This window comes from Oncorhynchus kisutch, linkage group LG9, assembly GCF_002021735.2.
Source record: "Oncorhynchus kisutch isolate 150728-3 linkage group LG9, Okis_V2, whole genome shotgun sequence".
In the NCBI taxonomy this organism is placed as follows: domain Eukaryota; kingdom Metazoa; phylum Chordata; class Actinopteri; order Salmoniformes; family Salmonidae; genus Oncorhynchus; species Oncorhynchus kisutch.
Window position 1 is genome coordinate 25,333,779 of NC_034182.2, and position 27,589 is coordinate 25,361,367.

The window sequence follows — 27,589 nt, forward strand, 5'->3', positions numbered from 1 at the left end:
CTCAATTTTACACAGACTCATGTGAAACAAAAGGAACCGTTAGTGATTGACTTCAATGAGGAGACCTCTGCAAGTGCCAGCGATAAGATCTAGCTCGGCTAAGCGATATGAGGGTTCGGGTTGTTATTGTATATGGGCCCAAAGCGTAAATAGAAGATATCCGCTCTCACCCACATCAGTGGTCAGCCTATCAGCCTCAGGCAGGAAGTCAGACAAAAAGGGCTAGATTCAATCTAAATCACTTAAGTTCAGCGTTACAGTGCGCTTCAAACTTAAAAGGCAATGTTCCATAGTCAGACTGCTTTCACAGTAAAACGCTGCATGTGTCATCCCAGTCAGAAATTACTCTTACATTTTGATTGCAAAATCTACAACGCTTCAGCGATACAGATTGATAATTCTAGATAGCATAGATTTTATAGGCTATTACTCTGGACTTTGTTTTCAGATTTGACTGACTGGGATGTTACGTTCAAATATGTTACTTTTCTAACATATCCTACCCAATATTTATTTACTTTAGGTGAACAATTGGTGGCTGTATCTGGTGTGAGATGTGGTTTGTCTGCAAAAAACACTCCTGACAGTCAGTGTTCGCTGTTCAGATGAGCTGTGTACCTTCAATAGAGTATAAACAATTAAACTATATGCACATTTTAGGCTTTATCAAAAGCGTTTATTTATTAATAAGTCATAGTAAAATGTCACACAAATTCACAAAGTGTTTAAGAAATGTCTGGCTCAGTTTGGTGTGTGTGTGTTCTAAAGAGTGCATTTTAAATAAATGACCACAAAGAGAAGGAAAAGGAAGGTATATTGCAACAGGAAAAATAGAATTTATCTTGAAGGAAAAACAAAAATAGTTTATCCGAAAACTGTAGCACCTTTCTATCCCATAAGTCAATATTCCAACAGATTACAATAATATATATATATAAAAAATAAAAAATCAAAGCCCCCTAAAAAGAATGAAAAAACAATGACAATTTCCCCCCCACGCATTAAAAAGACCGTATTCCATTCGTCAACTCAACCTCGGCTGTGGATCCTACTAACTACAGGGAAAGTGTAAGTTATATTCATTAGAAATATCATATATATATATATATATATATATATATATATATATATATAGAACCAGAAGAAGCACCAGAGAACCTTGTCCTCCCATAACACACCATTTCAGTTGTTAGAGGACAAAAAGGACTTTCAAACCCTAATAAAAAAGGGGAGAACATTGACATCCTATAAATATAAGAAACATTTTAAATAAAAAAAGAAATGTACAATGTAAAATCCAGAAGAAAAATTATAAATCTGTATATTAAAGCAAAAAAAACTAACAAAATCAGAGGTACAACACAATGCAAAAATGGAAGCAATTCAATAAAACAAAAAGACCTGATGTACTCCTAAAGAGTTGTGACAATTGACTCTTTCGCGTTCCCGTGGAAATAAACATTATACATTTGTAAAAACACAACACATACAAGAGTAAGAAAGACTAAACAGAAAATCTAAAAAAAAAAGACTTTAAAACCCGTATGTTTCTAAGCATTTCAAACACTTGTATTTTTATTGTGTCTCCTTATTCTTAATGCTTTTAGAAAAAAAATGCATCTTATTTATCTTCTAAATACAAGTCACAAGGCCAATGTGGTATATATCTAGGGCTGATCTAGTCTTAAAGAAAATACATTATTTTAGAAAAAGAAAAAAAAACAGCACCCCACATAAAACACACAGCATTTACAAATTTCAGAATTCATGATAAAAAATTAAAAAAAGATATGGGAATAAAATTCATGCCATTGATAACTGTCAACCCTTTGTTGCTTGTTCACAATGGCAACTAGCACCAACTGCCTTTCCATTTTTTTCAAGTCCTCCGGAAACCAGAACGCTGCTCATGGACAGTCTACAACAAGGGTAAACTGGCATTTGATTGGCGGTTCGGTTTTGTAAACAGTGATGAGTAGTAAACTGGTTTTCGATTGGCTGTTTGATCGGCAAGTATTAGCAGTAGTAAAAACATCTTAAATAACGAAGGAAAAAAAAAAGGGTTTTTAAAGATGTTAAGTCCTGTCTGGCAGGAGTTTTGGTTATGGCTGTGAGACGTGGAGGGGAAGGAGCTTATCACCGTGTACTCGGGGCTGCAGTCTGGAGAGAGGAGACAGACAGAAGAGAAAACGTTACATCTACTGTCCTCAGGTTGTTAGGCAGACTGACACCGATTTCCTTGTATGCAGGTGCCCGTCTCATAAGAAAAAGGTGTGTGTGTGTGTGTGTGTGTGTGTGTGTGTCCTCACCAGGCTGAATGCGTCGTAGGTACTCATTAGCTCCTCCATGCGGTACTGCTCCAACACCACTACGTTGTTGGAGAGGCTGGGGTTTCTCTGGCGGGCACAGTCCTCACAGTGGACCACATAGGTCTTCCTGCTGCCACTCTCAGACGTCACGAACAGCAGGTCAAACACCTCCACCTGGTGGACAGAAGATATATACACAGATACTTAGTACAAGTAAAGGGCTTTGTCTTGTAACGAATGGGGAGGAATTGAATGCAGGCCGAAGCAACCATGAAGGAAGATTGGGGGGGGCAGGGGTTTGAAGTAATGTGGTTTCAGAAGAGCGATGGGCTCTGACTGTGGTAAGTGGTATGTTTTGAGTTCAGTTAGAAGGCGTTTTGGTGGTGGCAGACCGAGGGTAAAACATGAGGTTGGGGGTTTTGCGTTGAGAGGGCAGTAGGTAGATACTGGGTAGAAGTACTACTCACATCACACTCGTTGCAGTAGTAAGCTGGTTCGTCCTTCACTCGGCTCTGGTAGGAGATCTTCTTCCCTGCTGCTACCAGCTGGTCTCGCAGAACCTGGATGTGCTTGATGGACTGCAGGAGGCAGTGCCTGGGTGAGCGAGTGAGTGATGAGGTTAGGATACAGGTATGAAGAGGACCGAGAGTTTTCCTGATCACATGACCTGTCGAGGTAAAACTCTGGTCCAACACAGTGATAGTGTGTCCCTGTCATGACACTGCAACCCTTATTAAACGGAACACAAGTTAGTAGCATCATCACAATCTGCCCTATTGACCTGTATCATTTGTAACTAACATACAGTGGCAAGATAAAGTATGTGAACCCTTTGGAATTACCTGGATTTATGCATATATTGGTCATCAAATTTGATCTGAGCTTCATCTAAGTCACAACAATAGACAGACATAGTATGCTTAAACTAATAACACATTTCTGCATTTCTTGTCTATATTGAATACATCATTTAAACGTTCACATTGTAGGTTGTAAAAAGTATGTGAACCCCCCCCTGGGAAGGGTTACAAAAGTATCTCTAAAAGCCTTGACGATGCAAAATATTCTGTGGACAGACAGAACTACAGTTGAGTTGTTCGGAAGGAACACACAACACTGTATGGAGAAACAAAAAGGCATAGCACACCAACATCAAAACCTCATCCCAACTGTAAAGTCTGGTGGAGGGAGCGTCATGGTTTGGGGCTGCTTTGCTGCCTCAGGGCCTGGACAGCTTATTATCATCGACGGAAAAATGAATTCCCAAGTTCATCAAGACATTTTGCAGGAGAATGTAAGGCTATCTGTCCGCCAGTTGAAGTTCAAGAGAAGTTGGGTGATTCAACAGGACAACAACCCAAAAACACAGAAGTAAATCAACAACAGAATGACTTCAACAGAAGAAAATGCACCTTCTGGAGTGGGCCAGTCAGAGTCCTGACCTCAACCTGATTGAGATGCTGTGGCGTGACCTCAAGAGAGCGGTTCACACCAGACATCCCAAGAATATTGCTTTACTGAAACAGTTTTGTAAAGAGGAATGGTCCAAAATTCCTCCTGACCGTTGTGTGCAGGTCTGATCCACAACTACAGAAAACCTTTGGTTGAGGTTATTGCTGCCAAAGGAGGGTGAACCTGTTATTAAATCCAAGGGTTCACATACCTTTCCCACCCTGCACTGAGAATGTTTACACAGTGTGTTCAATAAAAGACATGAAAACGTATAATTGCTTGTGTGTTATTAGTTTAAGCAGGCTGTCTTTGTCTCTTGTTGTGACCTAGATCATTTAAAATGTTATGACCAATTTACACAGAAATCCAGGTATCTCCAAAGGGTTCACATACTTTTTCTTGCCATTGTAGAGCCACCAATCAACCGGAAGACACGTCACCAGTTTGAATACTCACTTGATCATCTTGTATGTGTCGGGGTCGGTGACCTTGACGGTGCGGGCCACGTTCCAGGACACGTGGATCATGGGGACAATGGACTTGACCTTCTTGACCACGTTCCACTCAAACCTCTCCAGGGCCAGCTGGTACTGGTAGGCTACAGGGAGGATAAGGTGCCATTAGTAGTGTCCTCACCTGATATTATATATATATATATATATATTTTTTTTTTTAAATAGGTCAACATTAGTCCTCTACTTATGAGTCTCATTAGTGTGGATTTGGACCGGGGGTCGTCACCCTGAAGTTCAAATCTCCCAAGGCAAAATGACTGACCGAGACCAACAGGTCCATAAAATAACACTAAACACTAAAGTCAAGAAACAGCTCTACTGCAACGCATTTCAGTGGATAGTGGAGTGAAAGGTCTGCAGCAAGACTAATGTAGGCGTCTGTGTCAGGGAGTTCACGTACAGTTGAGTGGGCCCACGTTCCAGGCGATGTTGTTGCACCAGCCCACAGCCTGGACCCAGTGGACGGTCCCTGCGTTGATCCACACCAGGTCCCCGGGCCTCTGAATGAAGCGGTACACGGGGATGTTGGATCGGTACAGGTCCTCAAGAACAGGCCACCAGGAACCGGTCAGGTAGTCTACTCCGTGCCTGAAGGAGGGGATACGGGGGTAAGATCCTCTGAGGTAGTGGGTGACAACGTTGGGAGAATGATAAACTTAAGTAGATGAGACGCCTGTGCTATTTCACATTCTTACGGCGTACGGTCTTGAAAGCTAATCTCAAGTGACTCGGGAAGCGCAGATTCAAAAACTGACGAGGAATATATTCTTGTACCTCGTCATCATCAGCGCATTCAAGAAATCGCGGTAAAAGTATCAACCCGACGCGACTTACTTTTCACAGAAGTCGTCGATGGCCGGCCAGTAGTTTTCGTGCACGGAGAACCACTCGCAGTCTCCAGGCCCAATGTTGACGTTCACAGAGCAGAAGTTGTTGTTCTCCTGGTGGCCAGGCGTGCGGCTCCCGGGAACCTTCATGTAGAGCTGGACCGTGTTCATGCCCAGGATGGTGTGACCTACGTGGCTCAGCATGTTGCCGCTGGACGCCACGCGCATGAAGGCCGGAAGCTTCTGGAGCTCCTGCAGCTGGGCCTTCCACCTGGGAGAGGGTTATTGTGGGTTTCAAATTGTCCAACAAAACACAACATCTGAGCAGCAGTATTGGCGTCGATGCGATCATCACTAAGGCGCTTATGTACTATAGTGACTCTGCACATGGCCTTGCTTAGCAATAGACGTTTAGGGGAGGGTTTTTTGTATTAATGTAATACTAAGACCTGACCACTAGGGGTCAGCAAAAACAAAGAGGAAAGTTCTGGAACAAATGGGAAAAGTTCCACGTGTTCTATGCGGTAATACAATGCATCCATCTCCAGCTTACCTCTTGGGGTCTGACAGGTCAATGTTGGTGCCAAACTTGATTATCTTCCCCACTGGTTTCTGTTCGGTACTGGTAGCATCTTTACTTGTGGGTTCTTTGCTAGGTGTCTCAGGGCTGGTCTCCTTACTCGTCTTCTCCTTGTCTTCCTCATCTTCCTCAGCCTCTTCATCACTACCCTTCTCCTCCTGAAGACACAGAAAGGGATAAGGTAGAAGTAAGTAAGAGGTGTGTGTAAGTAAGAGGTGTGTGTGTGTGTGTGTGTTGAGTCTGGTCTGTACCTGCAGACTCTCCTGGAAGGATGAAGCCTGGTACTGGGCGTACTTGGCGATGGTGGTGTGTGAGCGGCTGCTCTCACAGGGCCAGGTCTGCCCCGTGCCGCTGGGGTCCCAGTTCTCATCAGCAGGCTGCTGTACCTGGGTCCTCACCTCCACAGCATGCTCAGAGTTAGCATCTACCAGAGACTTCGTGGAGAACAAACCCAGGTCTGAGAGGAGAGGGAGAGAGAGAAAAGGGGTTTAATATACAAACATACTAAAGGATAACATGGTATGGCCTAAAGGGAGCAGGTTGAAGTTTGGTCCTGGAGGCAGAACTGAGCAATTGCCCCTCGGATAAGCCAGCTGCAAAAAGTCAAAATTGGCTATATTATACAGATTTATAAAAACAACTAAATGTGCTTTTTGTCTCAAGTTACAGTCAGGCATTAGGGTTCGCAGTGTGGTTAAGGTTAGGTTTATATCATGACTTTGTGGCTGTGCCAGCTAGTGACCACTCTGCAGAGCTGCCTTCAGATCAAGATTCATGATGAAAAACTCTAACCTGCATAAAGAGACTCCCAAAAGCAATGGTACCAAGTCCTGTGATTACTCTAACATGTGTGGTACATAGTGTGTTTATGTCGGGGTTAAATAAATTATTGATAACATAGTCTGTGTGTGTGTGTATATAAAAACTCACTGAGTCGTAGGGACCCGGCCAGTCCTCTGATGACAGTAACAGGGTTCTTGGGGTCTGTACAGAACTGCAGTAGTACAGGGGAGAGGGCATCTCTCTTACTCTCCAACTAGAGAGGGGGAAAGAGGACCGAAGAGTTAGTACCGTCACAAATAGCAGGTGCATCTTTCTACCAGAAGAGGGCAGCACAGGCATACAAAAAGGCATCCTAATACACACTGTCAAAGAGAAAGCAAGAGGGTGAAATGAGAAAAATCTAATAGACGGAAGGTCAAATTAGCTACAGTAACCGGTGGTTCGTGTTATGGCGAATGACGATCGACTTACATAGATGCTGGGCGTGGGGGGGTTGAGTTTATCCCGTGGGAGGGGCTCTGTAGTAAATAGCGGCTTGACAGAGAACGCAGGGAGCAGGTAGGACTCTTTGAACTTCCCCTTCACCCTCGCACCCCTGAGACGGAGAGAGAGAGACAAATGTTAAGACCAAACACCGTCCCAAACTGTAGCAATGAGTTAGTTTACGGCCTTTTTTTAGAAATTGATTAACTAGAATGTAACCCCCCCCCCCCCCCCCCCCCACTCGCTCACTCACTACACCCCTGCCTTGTTCACGCCTCCATCCATCCTTCTCTCCTCCATACTCACTTGCAGGCCCTGATGACCTCTGCGGCGGTGTTCTCGATGCTGATCTCCTCCAAAGGTGTCCGCTTCTCCTCCACCTCAGAGGCGATGAACGTCTCTCGGTCGCCGCTCTCCACCTTGATCAGCCTGATCTTCAGCTCCTTGGGCGGCCCGTCCGACAGGGCCTTCAGCTTCATGAAGTCAGCAGCTGAACCCTGCAGCGTAGATCCAGCCCCTCTGTCCTGAGAAGCGGACATGACTCCTGAACTTCTTTCACTTCTACTACGAGACGCCCATTCGGAGGTTTCACCTTCGCTGGTGGACCCAGCCTCCTTCCTCCTCATGTCGGCGCGAACGCGGTCGCGGTCCTTCTCCCGGATCTCCTTACGCTGAAGGTCCAGGTTCCCGAGGATCCGCCGGTGGTCCTTCTTCTCCTTGTGCCTGTGCCGCTTCGAACTGGAACTGGAGGAGGAGGAGTGAGAGGACGAAGAGGAGGAGGACATCTCGTCTCGTTTCTCCCTCGGCTTTTTCTTCCCCTCTTTCCTCTCCCCGTGCTTCTTGCTTCGGCCGGGTTTCCTCTCCCCGTGCTTCTTGCTCCGGCCGGGTTTCCTCTCCTTCTCTCGGTGTCGTTCCCGCTCTCTCTCAGGCTTGTGATGCCTGCCCTCCTGTTTGAGCTCAGTCTTGGTCCTGTCGGAGGGGTTCTTTCTGGGGAGGGAGCTGGAGTGTCGGGTCAGGAGAACCTCACAGCTTCGGCCCAGCTCGGCCAGAGAAGACTCGGAGATGGTTGTAAGCGTGGCCTCTTCCTTGGGCTCCATCTTGATGGGTTGTGTAGAGGGATAACACTTGGACTCCACCCTCGTGGAATGGAGCCTCTTCTCCATGGCCTCTCTCCCATCTCTCCAGATATCAGGCTCCTCCATCTTGATATTGACCTGTCTCTTTGCCTCCCAGCTGGAGGGGGAGTGTGGGCGGGTCTTTAGGGGAGGGGCCGTAGACGGCGTGAAGCCTGGGTGATTGGTGGAATCCGAGGTGGGGGAGGTGCTATTCTGCTGCTGTTGGATGTCGGGACCCAGAGAGAGGGAGGAGGAGTACTTCAGTCCCCCCAGAGCGGAGGGGGGCGGGCGGCCAAACGGACCTCCTCGGTAGGCGTACTTCTGGTTCTCCAGGGCGGCCTGAGACTTGAAGGTGCTGCTCACCCCCGTCTGGTGGAGGTGGGGCCTCTGGGGCGGGGGAGGGGAACAGGACGGGGTCTCCGACTCATCTTCCTCATCCTCGTCGTCACCCTCGCTCTTCACAGGCTCCGGGAGACCATAGAGTTTAGCCAGATCGCTGTGGCTGTAGTTAGTCCCTGACTGGGGGTCGGAGTTGAGGGGGACGGCTGGCTCGTGGAGCTCCAAAGCGGGTTTCAGGGCGAGACAACCCTCCTCGTCTTCCTCGTTGATGGAGGAGGTCCGGCTGCAGGGGGAGGCCAGGGAGCCCTGTCGGCTCAGTACAGGGGGGCTGGCGTGGACGTTCGTCCCAACAAAGTCGTCCTGCGGTTGCTGATTGGGCGCTGGGATGAGGTCCGGGGCGCACAGATAGCTCTTGGCCGGCGGCATAGCAGAGAAGGCATTTATGATGGTCTCCCTAGCACCGTTTCGGTCGCTGCAGTACAGAGATTCCTCCTCTTTCTTGATGGACTCATCCAGCATGGCCATGATGTTGGCCAGACCGTCCGGGAGTAACGTTGAGAGCTCCAAGGGTTCCTCCTCAAACTGGGCGCTGTCAGAGTCGCCGCTGTTACTGCTGCTGGTGCTGCAACCCAGGCTGCCTAGGCCTCCGCTGGGCATGCGCTTGTTGGGGAGGCCCCCTGTGCTGGACGTGCTGCTGCTGATCCTGGAGGTGTTGGGCCCAGACGAAAGGCTATCCCTGCGGAATGCCTGGAAGAGTTTGGGGGGCTCTCGGAGGGAGACCGTGCTAGAGGTGTGGAGGGGATCCACAGCGCCCATCGCTCCCCCTCGGGCCTGCTGACTATCGTTCTCCTTGGGATGGGGGGTGTCTTTGGATGGGCGGGGGGAGGCACCTTGTGTCAAGGTCTTATTTGAGGGGTGGTTGGGGTAAAAGGGCCCCGACGAGGTCAGGGCGTTGTTCCCTGAGGTGACGTTACTAGTGTGTAATGACGAGGGGGGGGTTTCACCCCACATCTCTCTCTGCCTCTGCTTCTCCCTGGCATACTCCGTCTGGGGGGTGAGAGGGGGCGGCCGTGACATCTCCAGGGGGGCGGGAGGTGGTGGTGCCTGGCCTGGGGGACAAGGGGGAGCCCCGCCCCGGCTCAGCCAGGGGTAGGGGGGCGAGGAGGATGACTGGCTGGGGGTGGGTGGGACAAAGGAGGAGACGGTGGACAGGCGAGGAGGTGGAGGAGCAGAGGAGTTGCCGGACAGGAGTCTCTCCAGACTCTCGATGGCAGACTCCTCTCTCCTTTTACTACTCCGGCTCATCTCCTCCTCCTCCACCTTCCTCCTCTCCTCCTCTTTAATCAACTCAGTCCTCCTCTTCCTCTCCTCTTGCTCCCTCGCCAAATCCCTCCTCTTCCTTTCCTCTTGCTCTTTTTCCCATTCCCTTCTTTTCTTCTCCTCTTCCACTCTCTCCAACTCTCTCCTCTTCCCCTGCTCCCTCTCCCTCCTCTTCCGCTCTTCCTGCTCTCTCTCCCACTCCCTCCTCTTCCTCTCTTCATGCTCCTTCCTCTTCCGCTCTTCCTGCTCCCTCCTCTTCCGCTCTTCCTGCTCCCTCTCCCTGGCCTGCATATGACCCTGGAGCTCAGCATCCAGTTTATCCAGAGCCTCCTCCATGGACTGGGGGGCTGAGGGTGGAGGTGGCTGGGGTCGAGAATTTAGATACCCCTTGGCTGAGGAGGTGGTGGTAGCCTGGGGGGCAGGCTGGGCACAGAGTCTGGAGTAGGAGGGGCTGGAGGCTGGCTGGGGGGCAGAGCTGACAGTGTGGGGTTGGGGGGCGGGCATGGGGCGGTGCAGGGGCGAGCTAGTGACCTCCGTCTGGGTGAGGGGGCTGGGGTGAGACCCCCTGCTGGTGATGACGCTCTCCCCTGCCCTCTGGTGTCCTGAGAATGACGAAGAGGAGGAGGATGAAGAGGAGGCCGGAGTGCCATCCGGATCAGACCGTCCGTAGTAAGACTTCCCCTGGACAGACTGTTGGTGGTGCTGGCTAGGGAACTGCTGCTGCTGGGGCCTGGGTGGCGCCCGGTGTGGGTGGTTGGCAGTGCCCGCGTGGGCTCCCTGATACCCTGGGTGCAGCATGGGGTGGATGGGGCTCCTCTCTGGGTCTCTCTCCAGCTGAGACGCAGCTGAGGACTGGTGGGGTAGTGACATCATCTCCCTGCCTCTCCTACAGGTGCTGTTAGCAGAACACACAGCAGGTGGTGCTGTGATCACAGTGGAGAGTGCAGGTCCAGTAATACTACTACTGTTGTTGTAGCGGTTGTTTTGGGACTGTGAGCAGAGGGCCTGGGGGGTGGAGATGATGACGGGGGTTCTGGTAGGAACCTGAGGGGAGCTGATGTGGGGGTGCTGATGGTGTTGGAGGGACGCGGGACCCCGGGTCTCCCCAGCCTGGTTCTGCTGCCCCTGAGGTACCAGCCCTGCCCTGTAGTAACCCAACTCCTGCAGGGAGAAACAGAGACATGCACTGGAGATTAATGCACTGGAGATTGAGAGCTATAGACCTAGTATGCGCCCCAAATGGCACCCTATTCCCTATATAGTGCACTACATTTGACCAGATTTGGGGCACAACCGTACACTTCCTAGTGTTTCCTAGCAAAAAGTCATTTGATACAGTGATAATGATACAGATTTAAAAAAAATGGACATTCTTTACACTTCCAAGTCCATTGTTAATTTAACATTAGAAACCGGCTGGTTGGAGGTCTGACTGCTGATTGGCTAAAAGCGGTGGTATATCAGACCGTATACCATGGGTATGACAAAAATTTTTTTTAAATCTGCACTAATTACGTTGGTAATCAGTTTATAAGAGCAATAAGGTACCTTGGGGTTTGTGGTATATGGCCAATATACCACGGCTAAGGGCTGTGTCCAGGCACTCTGCGCTGCGTGGTGCGTAAGAACAGCCCTTAGCCGCGGTATGTAGGCCGTATACCACATCCCCTCGGGCCTTATTGCTCAATTAACTAAGCCCAATAAATTCCAAACTGACCGCTCTGCTAAATCACATTTGGCCCATAGCTGGGTAAAATGTGACTTGTTCCCGATCTCTTCAGGTCTACATTAACTGCGTAGGGGGTAGTGAGCTGGCCGGGCCTCAATTCAGAATGTTGCAAATCATTAGTGTGAAAAAGGCGGCGATCACATGATAATCCAACGTTAACAAAAGGAGAAGAGTTAGTAGCAGTGGGGTGCAACATTCGCTCTGCCGGGAACCTGGGACTCACCAGGGGGTGGTTGTTTTGTGGCCTGCCCTGCCCCTGGGGCCTCCAGGCCTCGTGGTGGGAGGGACTGGGGTTGTGCTGCTGAGGTACTGCTGTGCTGCTGGCAGGGGGGTGGGGGGCAGTGTGGCCCAGCCCGGGGTGGGGCTGGAAGTGGGGGTTGTGGCTGTAAGGCACGCCGGTGTGGTTTGCTGGTGAGGGTTGGGGGGGCTCCCTACTGTCCCTGTCCCCCCTTGCTGGAGGTTGGTGGTGGTGAGGAGGCGGATGGTTGTTGACCCCCCTACCCCCAGTGGTAGGGCCTCTCTGGGGGGTAGGAGGACCTCCCCTGGGCTCCATCCCCATGCGGGGCGGGGCTGGTTGTTTAGGGTACTGCGGGTGAGAGCTGTGGGGGTTGTTGTGGGGGGGTTGATTGAGGGCCTGAGGTGAGAATGAGGGCTTGTGGGGTGGGTGGGGCCCGCTGTGCCTCTGAGGGTAGCCTCCCGGGGAGGAGGTGAGGGGTGGGGAGATGGGCGAGGGGGCGGGAGGTTTGTAGGTGTAGCCGCCCATGCAGGACTTGACTGACTCCTGTTAGCAGAGAGAAAGAGAGAGAGACGATGAGCATTATGGCTCAGAATGTGGGAAAGCTAGGGGAGCCTAGATAATCTGACATTCCAAACATAAAATAAAAACATCTGTAAAGCTACATTCCATCTAGTCACGTTCTTGATAGAGCAGCAAGTGTTAAGTGTTCTTACGGCTCGGACCTGGAACTCAGGGGAACCGTTCTTGCGTTCGGGCTGGGCCCGGGGGGCGCCACTCGCCTTGTGCATGGGGTTCCAGAAAGCAGGTTTGGGTGGAGGAGGGGGGTAGTGGGACGGGGGCTGCTGCTGTGGGGGCAGGGGGTGCCCCCCTGGGCCAGAGAACCTCTGTATGCCTGGGTGTAGAACCTGGAGAGAGCAGGGTTTAGGTACTACACCATATCCCATCTAAACAACATGGCCAATAACAACTACAAAGTTTAGATATCAGAAAATGGCAAATTATTCTATGCAATCACCTGATTCTACGAGAGAGTTTAGACTTTCATCCACATACCTGCTCAGCGCTCCTCTTCCTCTTGCTGGGACTGGGGCAGTCCTCATTGGGGCGAGTTGAGGGGTGCGGGGTGTGCCGGATGACCGAGTACTCCCCGAGAGGGGGGGCCGGTCTCTTCAGCTGCCCTCCCAACATCTTCCCTGGGTAACCCCTCTGCTGCACCTGAGCCCACATATCATCACCCAGCGATGTCAGACCCCTGAGAAGATGCTGCTCCTGAGGGTCCACATACTGGCAGCGAGACAAAGAGAGAGAGGAAGGGTTTAATCTTCTCTCCGAACAAGACATCCACCTTCCTCCTCGCTCACTGATTGTCGATAAACGAGTGGCCTCTCTTCCTGTTTGACGATATCACTGGCTCTTTCGCTCACCTTCAGTAGCTGATTGGGCCTGGGGGGCAGGCTGGCGGGAGGCCCAGGGCTATACCCGCCATGCAGACGGGTCGCGTGGTCACTGGGCAGTGGTACGGATGGATGAGGAGGGGGGGGCGACTCGTACAGCTGACCCGGCTGTTCCCACGCCCTGTGAGGGGGAGGAGGGAGGTGTTGCTGGTCCGCTCTCTGGAGGCCAGGTAACATGGCCTGGGCCAGCTCCTGCTTCTCACTGCCACGCATCTGCATGGGCCTGGCGGGGAACAGAGACAAGGAAGGAAAGAGAGAAAGTCAGGTGACTACAGTCTGGAGTCGTGAAGGCCTGTGATAAAGACCAGAGAGAATGGAGGAGACTACAGCAATCCGATTCTAGTATGGAATACAGTACGTTGCCCAATGGAATATATGCTGGACTCACCCATTATTGAAGAATTTACTGGGATGGTTCAGTCCACCCATGTGACTGGGCGGTAGATGGGGTAGGAGCTGGTGTTGATTGACACCTGGCGGACACCTGGTAGAGAAAACAAGTGCAGAGGTCAGACAAGGGCCAAATTCTCTGAGACCAGACCAATTTGAACAAATACAAATATTAATTTTAACCTAGAAGAACAATTAACAGTCGGAACTTGTGGACGTAAACCTCAAGGGAAGGACTACGAGGCTGAGGCAGTCAGTGTAGGTGTAATTCATTGACTGTTGGTGTGTGTGTGTGTGTGTGTGTGTGTGTGTGTGTGTGTGTGTGTGTGTGTGTGTGGGGCTGTCAATTGCCGTAGAGACTTAACATACCTGGCAGGTGGCACCCAGGTGACGTGGTCACCCACGGGAGCCCATGTTCCCCGGCTGAGTCCGTCCAGAGGGAAGGAGTCCCGTGTACCACGCCCGCCAAACTGCTCTACTGCGTGATGCATCCAGCCTGGAGGGAGACAGACGGAGACAGGACTCAACACACACACGTTCAACACACTGGGTACGTGTAAGAAACCCGCACACAAAACTGTGGCACTTACTTGTGGGTTGCCCAAAAATCGAAGTATTTCAGACTTTCGACTCACCACACTAGCTGCGTCTGTGAAGCCCTCCACCGCAGCACAGAGAAGGCCACGCGCCAACACCGAGGAAGACCCTCAACACGTCAATAGCACCAATACAATACAGCCAGTTGAACTGGAGGGATGGAGAACACGATTAGACAGAAATATGGACAGAGCAGTCAACACATGCCAGTAGGTCTTCCATGACATTATTCAGCGTGTGATTTAGAACTAGACAGGCGATGGGGTTGAGACTGGCGAAACAGGACAGAAGAGAGAGCGGCGCAAGGAAGAAGTCTAGCAATGGAACGTTTTGCTGAGGAATGGGGAGGAGAGCTTACGCGCCTCTAGAACTAAAAATGTGTGCGTGGAGGTGGAGAGAAACGAGTGTAGAAACTGCCAATTTAAACTACTTTTACACCAGTCTGTTCTTCCAGGTACCGCAGGTATTGACCACTGTGTCTGCCCATCTCTGTCAGTATTTGCTAGTGTACTCTGGTCGTGCTGTACTGTGTCCCTGCCCCTAGGGGGCGATGGTAGCTCTACTGTAGGATTATTAGCAGAGCAGATGGCTCTGGGGGAGTTAGCAGACCTAGGAGAGCGCACAGAGGTTACTGTAATCCTTACAGACTAGCCAATGGTTCTGTGTGTGTGTGTGTATTTAGTGTTCCGTGTGTGTTGAATCCACCTGGTTTTAATCCCATTAGAACAGGCGTGATGGAGAGGGAGAAGGCCCAACAGACCGTCTGAACAGGATTGGAGGATAGATTAAGTAGAACATTTAAAAAAACGCTCTTCAAGGAAGGAGAGCGAGACAGGCTGACGATGAGAGCACAGGCTGTGCTGCCTGTATATCACATCCACATGGCAGAAATGAGCCTGGCATATAGTCACACACACACACACCTGAAAAAAGGCCATGGTCCAAACATAAAGACATTGCCTACAGTGGAACAAAAAAAAGGAGACTCCTGCTCAAAACAGACACACACTGTGAGCCACTCTTGCTCAGCAGAATGCTCCCCACTGCCCAGTCAGTGTTGCTTCCGAAATTAGCTCTACTAGCGTGTGTAGTGGGTCTATCCCTCTTCCTCTCCCTCTATAAAAAGCCTAAGGAGAAGATATTTCAGGCGCTTCGTTTTTAGCTTCCAGAGAGACGGAAATAAAAGACAACACTTGGCCATGCTGACGCGCGCCCCCCCCCCCCCCCCCCCCTCTCTCGGGGGGCGTGTGTGTGTGATCACGATGCACCAGACAGACACTCATGTAAAGAGAGCCCATGACCAGAAGATCATAAACAGCTCTGGCTGGGGTTAACATATTCCCACAGACAACTACAAAAATACAAAATGTTCACACATTCACCTTTCAGAATAGCACCGAGTTCAAGATCCTCTGTCTCGTCGAGTCTCAGCTTCTACAGCCAATCATCTCTGGGATTTCTTCAGCCCTGGACCAAAAATCAGAAGGAGACGATGTAATAATCAAACCGGCATAAAAGTGGATCGCGACCACACACACAACAAACAGTCTGTCGAGCAACATCTGCTCACATGAAACGAACACAGTCACAATTACACAAGAGCTCCATCAGACAATATCTGTGGTCTTCCTGATGACAAGGGAACAGAAACCAGACAGTAGCCAGACCTCTCTAACACTGCCTTCACCTGTCAGTCAGAGTCGGGAGACAGACAGACTAGTAGTTTCAGTGTGACTGTAGCATCGTCTCCCTCTCTCTCTCGCTCACCCTCTCCCACGTTTACTAGGAACATGGAGAGACTGTTGGAGGAGGAGAGGAAAGAAAGAAATCAGCCCTCCGCTCTTCCGCTCCTTTACCCTGTATGCGTTGTGTGTGTGTGTGTGTGTGTGTGGAAACCCGGGTGAGGGCTTGTCATCAACTAGCACACGTGAAACAAGACAGAGAGGAGAGAGAGGGGACGGGGAGAGCAAGAGAGGGGGGAAAAAGGGAAAGAGAGCAGTCCGAATGAAGAAGGCTGCAATTACACTTTTATATAGGGTGTGTGCTGTGGATTGAGATGTGACAACCACAGACAAAAGAAAGTGAAACTGAAAAACAAGCAGCACAAGGAACTGAACACGGAAGATGAGTGAGAGTCAAACATCAAGACGCCATTGTATTAAAATACACCGAGACCCGTGCTTGTTCATATCTTTCTTCCCTTTTATGTGACAACTGATCAGGTCTGGAAACGGAACTTGCCTTGCGTGTAGAGACAGTATTCTTACATTTGGTTATCTGTCACTAATCAGTAACGCTGTGTGTGTGTGTGTGTGTACTGCGATACTCTGCATCCGGGGCGCCGCAGCACGGGGAACCCCCCGAGAGTGAGTAAGGGCCACGCCGGCAGTAAACAGGGCTTACCCCAAACTACACCCCGCCTCCCCTATGATGCCACTTACGGTCAGGTGACCGGGGGCGTCGCTAGCGACGTCGTGATGTCACAGGGAATTTCTCAGGCGGAATTGGTCGGTGGTTAGTGAACCAGTGTTACGGTGAAATAGAATGCGAGGTAGGTAGATTGCCATAAAACCCCTGCCTAAGAGAGGAATCCCCCAAATACTGAGTTGCAGAGGGGGAGGGGCAACAAAACACAAATTCTGTTGTGGTGTTGCCGATTTTCCTAATCAAGCCGGGGCAATTCCAAATAACTACGTTGAAGTTACCACATACACACACCCCTCAATCTCAACAGTACAAATATCATTCCAACTAAAAATCTTGCTCAACATTACAATGTCATAATGTATGAATTCTCCCCCGGTAGCCCCCTTATGTCACCTGGGTTACAGTGAAACCCCCATGGCGACAGACATCAAAGACAAGTTCCAATCAACGCCTCCGTCGTTCTGGTTACCTCATCACTCACACACACACACACACACACACGGCTAAGGCTCTGGTAGAGGGAGGCAAGGCTAGGGGCATCGCTATTCCAAGTAGCAAACCATAGCCCTAGTCCAAATCTCTAAAAGAAAATAATCACTTCTGTGATATCACGGCGATCACTAGCCAAGTACTAGAAGTCAGCTTCCGCCAAGCTAAAGGCAAAGCCCAGTGACCAAATCAATGACAAAAGAAAAGGCTCTAGGCCCCAGACTCTAGTTAGAGCCATCCCAAACACAGAACTCCCCTGCCAGCCTCATATAGTGGTTTGATCCAGAGCCAAACAGACAGAAAAGCTCAGTTAAAAATAGATAACTGACTATGGTAGAAACAGAGACACAGAGAGAGAGAGAGAGAGAGAGAGAGAGAGACAGACGACAACATTCAGACACTAGTTCCTGACAGAGGCCTGGAGATCAGTGAGGAACTTGATAAGAGCGATGCGAGGGGGGAGAGAGAGAGAGAGAGAGAAGCTTCCGGTGTGTGTGTCTGGCGGAGGGAGAGAGCGAGGGATGAGGGAGGGACACTAGTCCATTACATAACTGGCCCAGGATTGAGTGCTGGAGGAAACACACACACCGCCAGGAACAAGACAGCCCGCCTGCGTTCGTCCTGTTGCCAGGCTCCCACAGTGTGTGTGTGCGATGCAGACTAGCTCGTCACCATCGCATTTAAGCTTTTCCCACACACACACACACACACACACACACACACACACAACCGCCTACACACACACAGGGAGATACAGCCACACACACACACAGAACATCCTCCAGCAGGGATAGCAGGTCAGTTCAGGACAGAGCCAACTCTCTTCCACCATACTAACTATAGTACAGCACTGTAGCACAGTCTAGATCTAGGGGTTTGGCCTTCTAATAAATAAACCAAGTGCTCCACATCAACCCCAGAAACACAGCAAACGCAACCTCTCACCCATTTACCAAGCCTTTAACTGTGATTGCCAGCCCCCCCAAAAAAATAAATCAGGGTTGACAAGCTGAAAATTAGGTAGCGTTTGTATGTGCCAATTTGGGCCTGTTAGGTTTAAGACTCCGCCGAAAGCCCTTTCCTCAGAGGTTAAAATACGTTAACATCCCGTTCTTTTGGAGAACTTGGATTGTGCCCCTGGCTGGAGTCGAACAGAACAAGTGCCGTTTCTGAGAGTCACGGATCACACTCTGGAGAAGAGCCTGGCCCAACTCCCTCATCTGGACCCCCTCCCACACCGTCTAATGACAGACATGGTGAAATGTTCTACACTACCGCACACAGTCAAAAGTATGTCAGCCGCTTTGGGCTGTTTGAGAAGATGGAAACAGCAAGAGCTGCTTTGTCTAACTGCTATCTGTGCTTTGGACAACTGTCAGTGTGTGTGTGTGTGTGTGTGAGAGAGAGAGATCTCTCACGGTTCAGGACCGTTCACACAGACGTGGCGCACGGGTGTGACGTTTAGAAAAAGGAGAAGAGAGAAGAAGCTGGTATGAGATCAGACAGGAAGCTGCCGTCAGAGTTTCAGGAAGTAGCTAGGCCTCCCTGAAGTGTATGTGGGTGTGGATGGCTTGGGGAGGGGTAGTGGTTTCCTGTGCAACAGATAGTGTGTGTGTGTGTAAACGAAAGTGCTGTCTAAATATGTGAGTGAGGGAATGAGAGTAAACATGTCAATAGAAAACAACAGGGGTTAATTTCTAAAAACCTTTGAATCCATGTCAGACATGACGAAGTCCACGTGTCTGACCAAAGACTAAACCATCTAACACAGATAACAGAAATATATCAGAGGCAGGTCATTTAAATGGTAACTGACGATAAAGGCTCAAAGGCTATTTTTCTCTCTCGTCTGTCAGCAACAGAGTCGCTGACTGACGTGTCTGTTGAGGAAGGTTCCGTCAGCCACTGAGGCAAATGTCACTTGTTCGGTGGAAGAGATTTCTGAGGACTTTAGAAGAAAAGGAGGAGTGACGTTCGACCGGGTTCTCATTTTCCAGAAACAGCGTGACTTCGAGAGAGACAGAAAGAGCCAGAGCCCATGCCTTCATCTGAACACTGACACGTGTGTGTGTGTGTGTGTGTGTCTCAGGTACACACGTGAAGCAGTGACTCAGTATGGGAACGTCAGAGACTGAAAACAGTGTTTGTGACCGTCTAAAAATGGGTTGTGATATTTGTGGTCGCTGATAACTGAATGATCACACGCTTTCATGTGCGACAGTTACAACACTTGATCAAAGACTCTCACTTTCCCCAGTGCCGCCACTTAAAAAATTCCAACCCGCCTTCGGTTTCCCCGAACACAGACGATCACAACATCTCAGTGAAACAACAAAACACCTTGTTTTGAGATGGGACAGAACCCCCCCAGTGTCTTCAGTACTTGCCCTAGACCTCACTTCCCAGAATCCAGCGCAAGAGACACAAACAAGTAAGCACCCTGATTAGTACCCCCAGAAACACACACACAAACAGAGCAGATTGCTTCCGAGACAACGGTTGCCGTGGTTTCGGTGGCATGGTGGATGGTTAGTAAGGTGGAGAGAGAGAGAGAGACAAACTACTTTCTCAAGAGAGCCCTCTCCACCGTTTCCCATTCCCTAGTACAGATTGGTCTTCATTCCAAGAGCTGAAGGTCTGTGGTCTCCACTGAACAACAACATTAAGGTCCACCTGACCCTCAACACACGCCCACCTCTATCTGTGTGTGTGTAAGTAACAGAGCAGAGAGCGTTAATGATCGTCAGACCTCGGACTGAACTTTCCCCTGCAGAGTTAATGCCAGATGAGGTACAGCTACCGTCCAGTCCGATGTTTGTAGGAACAGCTGGTAATTACACCAGTTCTAGTTATCTGAACAGGCAGAAAGCACAGTGAGAATGATGCACACAGACATCTGTGTTTGTTATGGCGGATTGGACTGGTTGTTCATTTAGCCCAAAGAATACTGGACCGTTCACGGACTGGCCTCGCCTCTTTCTCCAGCTCTCGGTTTTCACTACTTTTCTCATTCATCCACTCTCGCACTCTTTTCTAATACGCACTCTGACAATGTACCTGCCCCTAACACTCATTACTGGCCTCTCACTCTCTCTTTGCCAGAGTAGTTGGGAGTAAAAGTAGTCATGGGGGTGACAAGAACAGACCAAAATAAAAAGTCAAACAACAGGGACACACAAGTCTCTAGAACTTTCAGACAAACACAAAACTACCACACCTGCGTAGCCATATTCAACACACACCTCGTAAACAGTGTCGTACCCCTTCCCAACGCTCTAGGGCAGGGGTGGGCAACGGCAGTGCAGCTAACACACCTGCCCCCAATAAATCACCTAATCGGGAGCTTCAGTTTTGAACGCAATTTGATTAAATCAGCTGTGTTTGCTAAGAGGTGGCAAAAAAAAAGCTGGGAACCAATCAGGCCCTGGAGGACTGGAGTTGCCCACCACTGGTCTAGGGCTTAGACAATCTATATCCCCCTCCTGCATATTGGAAAGGACTGGGTAGGTGGAGACGACATGTACACGTTTTCATCTTCATCCTTAAGAGCTACCTGTTAAAACGTTGGATAGACGTTTGGGAAAGGAGAGGGGCTTGTGTTATTGTTTGCAGCAGGACTAATGTTCTGCTGTACTTCCCTGGTGAAGACATGACACCCTTTGTTTCTGCTAAACAAATAAACAAGACTTGGTGTGGTCTCTGACAAATAGTGGTTTCATCATCGAGTTAGTTCCCCTCGCCTTTGACTCAGGTTACCACACACACACACACACACACCGAATATGATGATGTTCTCTCACGGGCAATGAAAGTGGATGTAAAAGTATGTTAGAGAGCCACACAAACACGGCCTACATTCACTGACACCTTTCACACGCACCCACACACACACCTGTTTCTACAACCAATCTCATGCTACACACAGCACCAACCATCTCAAAACACCATCTGCAAAAAACAAACGTCCATCCATCACCTATACTGAGACAAACAAACATCCTGTTACCCAGTTTTTCTCCACTTTCATCCGTATGATTCATTTTACCTTTATTTAACTTGGCAAGTCAGTCAATAACAGAATCTTATTTACAATGACCGCCAACCCCGGACGACGCCCTATGAGACTCCCAATCACGGCCATATGTGATACAGCCTGCAATACATGAGCCTCATCACGTAAATGAAACACGTTTTGCATCACAGAGATGTGGTGTGTGTACAACTTTAACCGTACATGTTCGTCATAGGAGTAGTAGAATGGGCGGTGATTGTTCATTCACTCGCATTCAGATCACGGGATGCGAATAAGGTGGGCGGGTGATTCAAGCCAGAGCAAGAAGCAGTTACTCGGCTACTCTTCTGCCAAGAAGCCAAAGAGCTGTAAGATAGGAGTGATAAGAAGAGCTTTTGTAAGCTGCTTTCTGCCTGTCCTAACTTTACAGCTTGATACTTCAAAGAATCCCAAACGCAACACTTGTTACGTTTCCATTAATCGGAAGTGGACGTTCAAAAAGTTTCAACGACCCCATGCCAGCACACTTCGGTCCTTAGAAAAAGGCTCGGTTTATTAAGGCCCATAAAATGCACAGGACCGAGTTGAGCTCTCGCATAAACGCTTTTATATTATAGGCTACACTCACGTCAAACAATTATAGGCTAACTGAGAAAAAGCACAACACTCGCCACATTTTCCCACGCGTGTTTCAATTGCTTGTCCTGGGCCATTTCTCATCTCTGACGGCTCTTCCAGGCAGAGGTGTTTTGAGACTAACTCTAAAACCAGACCAGAAACAGTACCCCTCCCCCTTGGACGATGCAAATGACTTCCTTTCAATTCCGCTGTGTGTGCGCTGAAGGTCTGAGTAGGGGCAACCCATTCACTTTATAAAACAGCCAGTCAAGCTACCTAGCTCCCTCTGTCCTGCCCATCCCCACTCAACACTCCCCAGTCAGCCCTTAGCTTAGCACTCCCACAGACAAAGGCATGGAGGAGGGGAGATCCTTTACACAAGCATGTTCTCCCTGCATCTACAACACCCGCTCTCTATCTGTCCCACAAAAACATGCGGGGTGCTGCTATGTTTCTGAACCGCCCCCCAACCAATCTTTCTACTGTCAAAATAAATTCAAGACGCACAACCATAAACGATCAATATATGAATACAAATTAGAAAGGGGAATAGACGTGTTCTAATTGTCACATTCAACCCATTATGTAGACTGTATGACATGGCACATGATCTATTATGGGAATTACAATAGGCGACGTATTCCAGATCTAATCGTCGAGACAGCCGCTCAAGAATGAACAAGGCAGCATGAGCAAGCAAGTCTTCCGGTTTCACGGAGAACTAATTTAACTGTTGCTACGCTGTAGCCTAACCATTCCTTGAATATCGGCCCCACTCCGTCAACAAATGTCACTATTGACAATCCGTTCGCGTTATCAACACGAGCAAACAGAGGAGAAAACAATTCAAATCCAACGTAGAAGACCAAATTCTGACGATTTACCCTGGTCGAAAAATAACTACAAACTCGTCCAATATCCAAAGAACTGCCAACGGCGAAATGTCTATGTCTCTAGTGTGGACACAGCGCAACGCGAGATACACATTCAAAATGGTACATTCCAATAGTACGGTAGCAAAAAGTAACCAGCTCGAAAAGTGTTTCACATAAGAAAGTAGTTATCAAGGTATTCACGTACAGTCGGTCAAGGAGTAGCCCTCGAGGATGTCGCTGAGAATATTCCCAAAACAACCAAGGATGGTTTCTTCGCAGGCTGTCGGTGTAGTGAATTTGTCTGAGTTTCCTCAATCCAGGCAGTAGCTAGTTGGATCTGTATGTATCCGCGAGTTTCTCTCTGTGCAGATAGATGCCAGCTACTCAGACAACTGACCCAGCCGGCAGAACGCTACAGCGTTCACTCTGTCTCACTCGCTTCCTTTCAAAGCTCTCATAAACTTGTATCACTTTGACGCCCGACTAATGTCCCTGTCTGGCTTTGAAATTATTCTAGTGTCAGTCGACGTGCGAGAAAATCTTTTTATTATTCTGTTTTTCTCCCTGCCTTCGCTCTTTGTACAGTCCGTGTCTCGTTCTTGCTCTCTCCCGACATAAGCCAGTGGGATCGGGTTGCGCTGACTGAGCCGAGCTGTGTTTTAAAGGGACAAGCCTCTCGCTAACTATGATGCTGTCAGTACAGAGGCACACACCAACTCACTGGCTGCTTCTTCCACACACACACACGCCCCTCCTGCTCCGTTCGTCCACTCGCTGACGTCACCGCACGTCCCCGGAATTCCCTGACAAAGCAAAGTGGCACCGAAAAACGACCGACTCTAGCCCCGCCCCCGACTACCGGAGAATGTTCCTCAGCCTTTGCCTCCGTGCTTTTTTTATATAAAGGTGGGCTCGCCTCGTGACTGACCTACCGGTTGATCACCCAGACAGCGTTTCCCCCTGAAATCCTATTTTTGGACAAAGTACTATCCTGACGCCATAGCTATTATATTCCATCGTCTACTTATTCTGACTAAGGGACTAAGGGAGGGAAAGCCACTATAGTAGGGCAGTCTTAAGATCCCGTGTTGGTCTAATAGCAGTAATATGATCTATAATCGATATACTGTCTCAATATAATATAATACAAATACAGAATAATAAAAACATGTTTTGAACTGACTAAAGTATTTATAACCAGATATAAAGTATTTATAACCAGATATAAAGCATTTATAACCAGATATAAAGTATTTATAACCAGATATAAAGCATTTATAACCAGATATAAAGCATTTATAACCAGATATAAAGCATTTATAACCAGATATAAAGTATTTATAACATCCATAATATTGATGATTACTGATATTGATTCCTAATGATACGTCAATGTATTTTCTCTGCCATAACATCCATATAGACTCTCATGGAGTTTATTAACAATAATTCTGTAACAGGTTTCTGGCTCTTTGGGGACGGAAATGGCTGGTCGCTCCAAACCCCCAGGAGTCACCAACATGGGTACTATAGTAATGCCAAACACATGCTCAGTTATTACAGGCAGCATGTGACACACACACACACACACACACACACACACACACACACACACACACACACACACACACACACACACACACACACACACACACACACACACACACACACACACACACACACACACACACACACGTATATATTTAGATCCACCACCTCAGCAGGATAGGAGTATGTCAACAAAAGCAAGGACACACACAACCACACAAGATGAGAGTTTGATGATGAACTTTCCTCGTCCCCAAACAACACACACACAGACACACACAGACACACACAGACACACACAGACACACACACACACACACACACACACACACACACACACACACACACACACACACACACACACACACACACACACACACACACACACACACACACAAGGTAGAGAAAGGCTTAGACATGCAGTGCATTTGGAAAGTATTCAGACCCCTTTACTTTTTTCACATTTTCATACAACCTTATTCTAAAATTAATTGAATCGTTTTTTCGTACACACAATGACAATGAAAAACAGGTTTTTATACATTTTTGCAAATGTATCAAATATAAAAATTTGAAATATTCCATGTACATAAGTATTCAGACCCTTTACTCAGTACTGTTAAAGCACCTTTGCCAGCGATTACAGCCTCGAGTATTCTTGGGTATGACACTACAAGTTTGGCACACTTGTATTTGCGGAGTTTCCCCCATTCTTCTCTGTAGGTCTTCTCAAGCTCTGTCAAGTTGGATGGGGAGCATCACGGCACAGCTATTTTCAGGTCTCTCCAGAGATGTTAGATCGGGTTCAAGTCCGGGCTCTGGCTGGGCCACTCAAGGACATTCAGAGACTTGTCCCGAAGCCACTCCTGCATTGTCTTGGCTGTGGGTCGTTGTCCTGTTGGAAGGTGAACCTTAGCCCCTGTCTGAGGTACTGAGCGCTCTGGTGCAGCTTTTCGTTAAGGATCTCTCTGTACTTTGCTCTGTTCATCTTTGCCTCAATCCTGACTAGTCTCCCAGTCCCTGCCACTGAAAAACATCCACACAGCATGATGCTGCCACCACCATGCTTCACTGTAGGGATGGTGCCAGGTTTTCTCCAGACATGATGCTTGCCATTCAGGCCAAAGAGTTCAATCTTGGTTTAATCAGACTAGAGAATCTTGTTTTTCATGGCCTGAGAGTCCTTTAGGTGCCTTCTGGCAAACTACAAGCGGGCTGCCGTGTGCCTTTTACTGAGCAGTGACTTCCGTCTGGCCACTCTACCATAATGGCCTGATTGGTGAAGTGCTGCAGAGATGGTTGTCCTTCTGGAAGGTTCTCCCATCTCCACAGCAACTCTGTCAGAGCTCCGTTTGGCCGGGCGGCCAGCTCTAGGAAGAGTCTTGGTGGTTCCAAACTTCTTCCATTTAAGAATGATGGAGGCCACTGTGGTTTTGGGGACCTTCAATGCTGCAGAAATGTATTGGTACCCTTCCTTAGATCTGTGTCTTGACACAATCATGTCTCGGAGCTCTTCGGACAATTCCTTCAACCTCATGGCTTGGTTTTTGCTCTGACACGCACTGTCAACTGTGAGACCTTATATAGACAGCGGTGTACCTTTCCAAATCATGTCCAATCAATTGAATTTACCACATCAAGTTGTAGAAACATCTCAAGGATGATCAATGGAAACAGGATGCACCTGAGCTCAATTTTGAGTCTCATAGCAAACAAGGGTCTAAATACTTATGTAAATAAGGTATGTTTTAAAAATTGTTTTATACATTTGCAAAAATGTCTAAAAGCCTGTTTTTGCTTTGTCATCATGGGGTATTGTGTGTAGATTGATGAGGGGGGGGGAAACATTTAATCCAGTTTAGAATAAGGCTGCAACGTAACAAAATGTGGAAAAAGTCTAGGGGTCTGAATACTTCCCGAATACACTGTATGCTATTCACAGGCAATTATGATGTGAGAATGAATGTTCATTCAAGAACTTCCCACCAAGCAGCATGGTATGTTGGACTCCTGGACATGGGAGGACGTTCTGGACGGCAAGGGAGTCTACACATGGGAAGAGATCCTGGCGGGAAGGGATCGCCTGGGAACAGGTGGAGGCAGCTAGGAGAGCAGAGGCAGCCGGAGAAAGGAACCAGCGCTATGTGCGAACACGGCTGGCAAGGAAGCCCGAGAGGCAGCCCCCACATTTTGGGGGGGGGGGGGCACACGGGGAGAGTGGCAGAGTCAGGAAGCAGACCTGAGCCAACTCCCCGTGCTTACTGTGGTGAGCATGGGACTGGCCCCGTGCTATGGGGTGATGGGCACGTTACCGAGGCGGCGTATTCACAGGCTGGTATGCTCTGTGCCAGCGTCCCGCATTTGCCGGGGGGAAGCTGGCATCCAGCCAAAACGGGTGGGGCCAGCTCTGCGCTCGAGACCGCCAGTGCGCCTCCACGGCCCTGTGTATCCGGTGCCTCGGCTACGCACTAGGCCTCCGGTGGCAGCCCCACGCACCAGGCTGTCTCTCCGTCTCCTCCCTCCAGAGTCTCCCTCCTGTCCGGAGCTGCCAGAGCCGCCCTCCTGTCCGGAGCTGCCAGAGCCGCCCTCCTGTCCGGAGCTGCCCCTCAGTCCAGAGGCGCCCCTCAGTCCAGTGGCGCCCTCTACGAGGGTCTTCAGTCCGGGGCCCGCTGCGAGGGCGCCACCTAAGTGAGCCAAGACTGAGGTGGAGTGGGGTCCACGTCCCGCACCCGAGCCGTAAGAATGCCCACCCGGACCCTCCCCTTTAGAGTCAGGTTTTGCGGCCGGAGTCCGCACCTTTGGGAGGGGGGTACTGTCACGCCCTGGCCATAGAGAGGCTTTTTATTCTCTATTTTGGTTAGGTCAGGGTGTGACTAGGGTGGGCATTCTATGTCTTTTTTTCTATGTTTTGTATTTCTATGTCTTGGCCTGGTATGGTTCTCAATCAGGGACAGCTGTCTATCGTTGTCTCTGATTGAGAACCATACTTAGGTACCCTTTTCCCCCACCTGTTGTGTGGGAAGTTAACTTAGACTTTGTTCAGGGCACATAGCCCAAAGCTTCACGGTTTGGTTTTGTTCTTTGTTTTGTCTGCGTCATTTTTAATAAAGAGAAAATGTACGCTTACCATGCTGCACCTTGGTCCAGTCCTTCAACCAGCCGTGACATGGATTGAGTGTGTGAGTTCAGAGCAATGCATTAGAGATATATTGCTGAGTGTATTCACTGTTCATGATCTACTATCCTATGCACGTCTGTTTGAGTGAGTTGCAAACTACACAGCTTTCAGTCATCAATGTACTCCATACTTGGGAGGCTGTGTGGGTTTAAGGGCTGAAGCAGTGTGTCAAATCGAATGTTATTGGTTGAAAACACAGATTTTGCAGATGTTATTGCAGATGCAGAGAAATGCTTATGCTTCTAGCTCCAACAGTGCAGTGATACCAAACAATGCAAAATAATACATCATACGCATCCACCAAAAATCTA

General features: G+C 49.0%; 1 protein-coding gene across 7 annotated transcripts in view; it reads right to left on the reverse strand.

The window, feature by feature from the left end:
* Positions 1–650: 650 nt before the first annotated feature.
* The window catches only part of LOC109896493 (lysine-specific demethylase 6B), a 68,501-nt gene continuing 41,562 nt past the window's right edge, over positions 651–27,589 (reverse strand). For 2 of the 7 annotated variants that reach the window (XM_031832238.1, XM_031832239.1), the window contains exons 3-21: positions 15,514–15,598; positions 14,170–14,281; positions 13,904–14,030; positions 13,533–13,628; positions 13,115–13,367; positions 12,744–12,974; positions 12,404–12,595; positions 11,676–12,233; positions 7,256–10,884; positions 6,938–7,061; positions 6,614–6,719; positions 5,935–6,140; positions 5,657–5,841; positions 5,111–5,374; positions 4,677–4,864; positions 4,218–4,359; positions 2,777–2,903; positions 2,310–2,483; positions 651–2,160 (exon numbers count right to left, since the gene is read on the reverse strand). In XM_031832238.1, coding sequence (XP_031688098.1) covers positions 2,137–2,160; positions 2,310–2,483; positions 2,777–2,903; positions 4,218–4,359; positions 4,677–4,864; positions 5,111–5,374; positions 5,657–5,841; positions 5,935–6,140; positions 6,614–6,719; positions 6,938–7,061; positions 7,256–10,884; positions 11,676–12,233; positions 12,404–12,595; positions 12,744–12,974; positions 13,115–13,367; positions 13,533–13,628; positions 13,904–14,025 — 6,621 coding nt within the window. In that variant the 5' untranslated portion in view covers positions 14,026–14,030; positions 14,170–14,281; positions 15,514–15,598 and the 3' untranslated portion in view covers positions 651–2,136. Of the gene's footprint in view, positions 2,161–2,309; positions 2,484–2,776; positions 2,904–4,217; positions 4,360–4,676; positions 4,865–5,110; positions 5,375–5,656; positions 5,842–5,934; positions 6,141–6,613; positions 6,720–6,937; positions 7,062–7,255; positions 10,885–11,675; positions 12,234–12,403; positions 12,596–12,743; positions 12,975–13,114; positions 13,368–13,532; positions 13,629–13,903; positions 14,031–14,169; positions 14,282–15,513; positions 15,599–15,818; positions 22,729–22,757; positions 23,689–27,589 lie in introns of those variants that run through there. The other 5 variants (XM_031832240.1, XM_031832241.1, XM_031832244.1 and 2 more) reach the window with 5 other exon arrangements.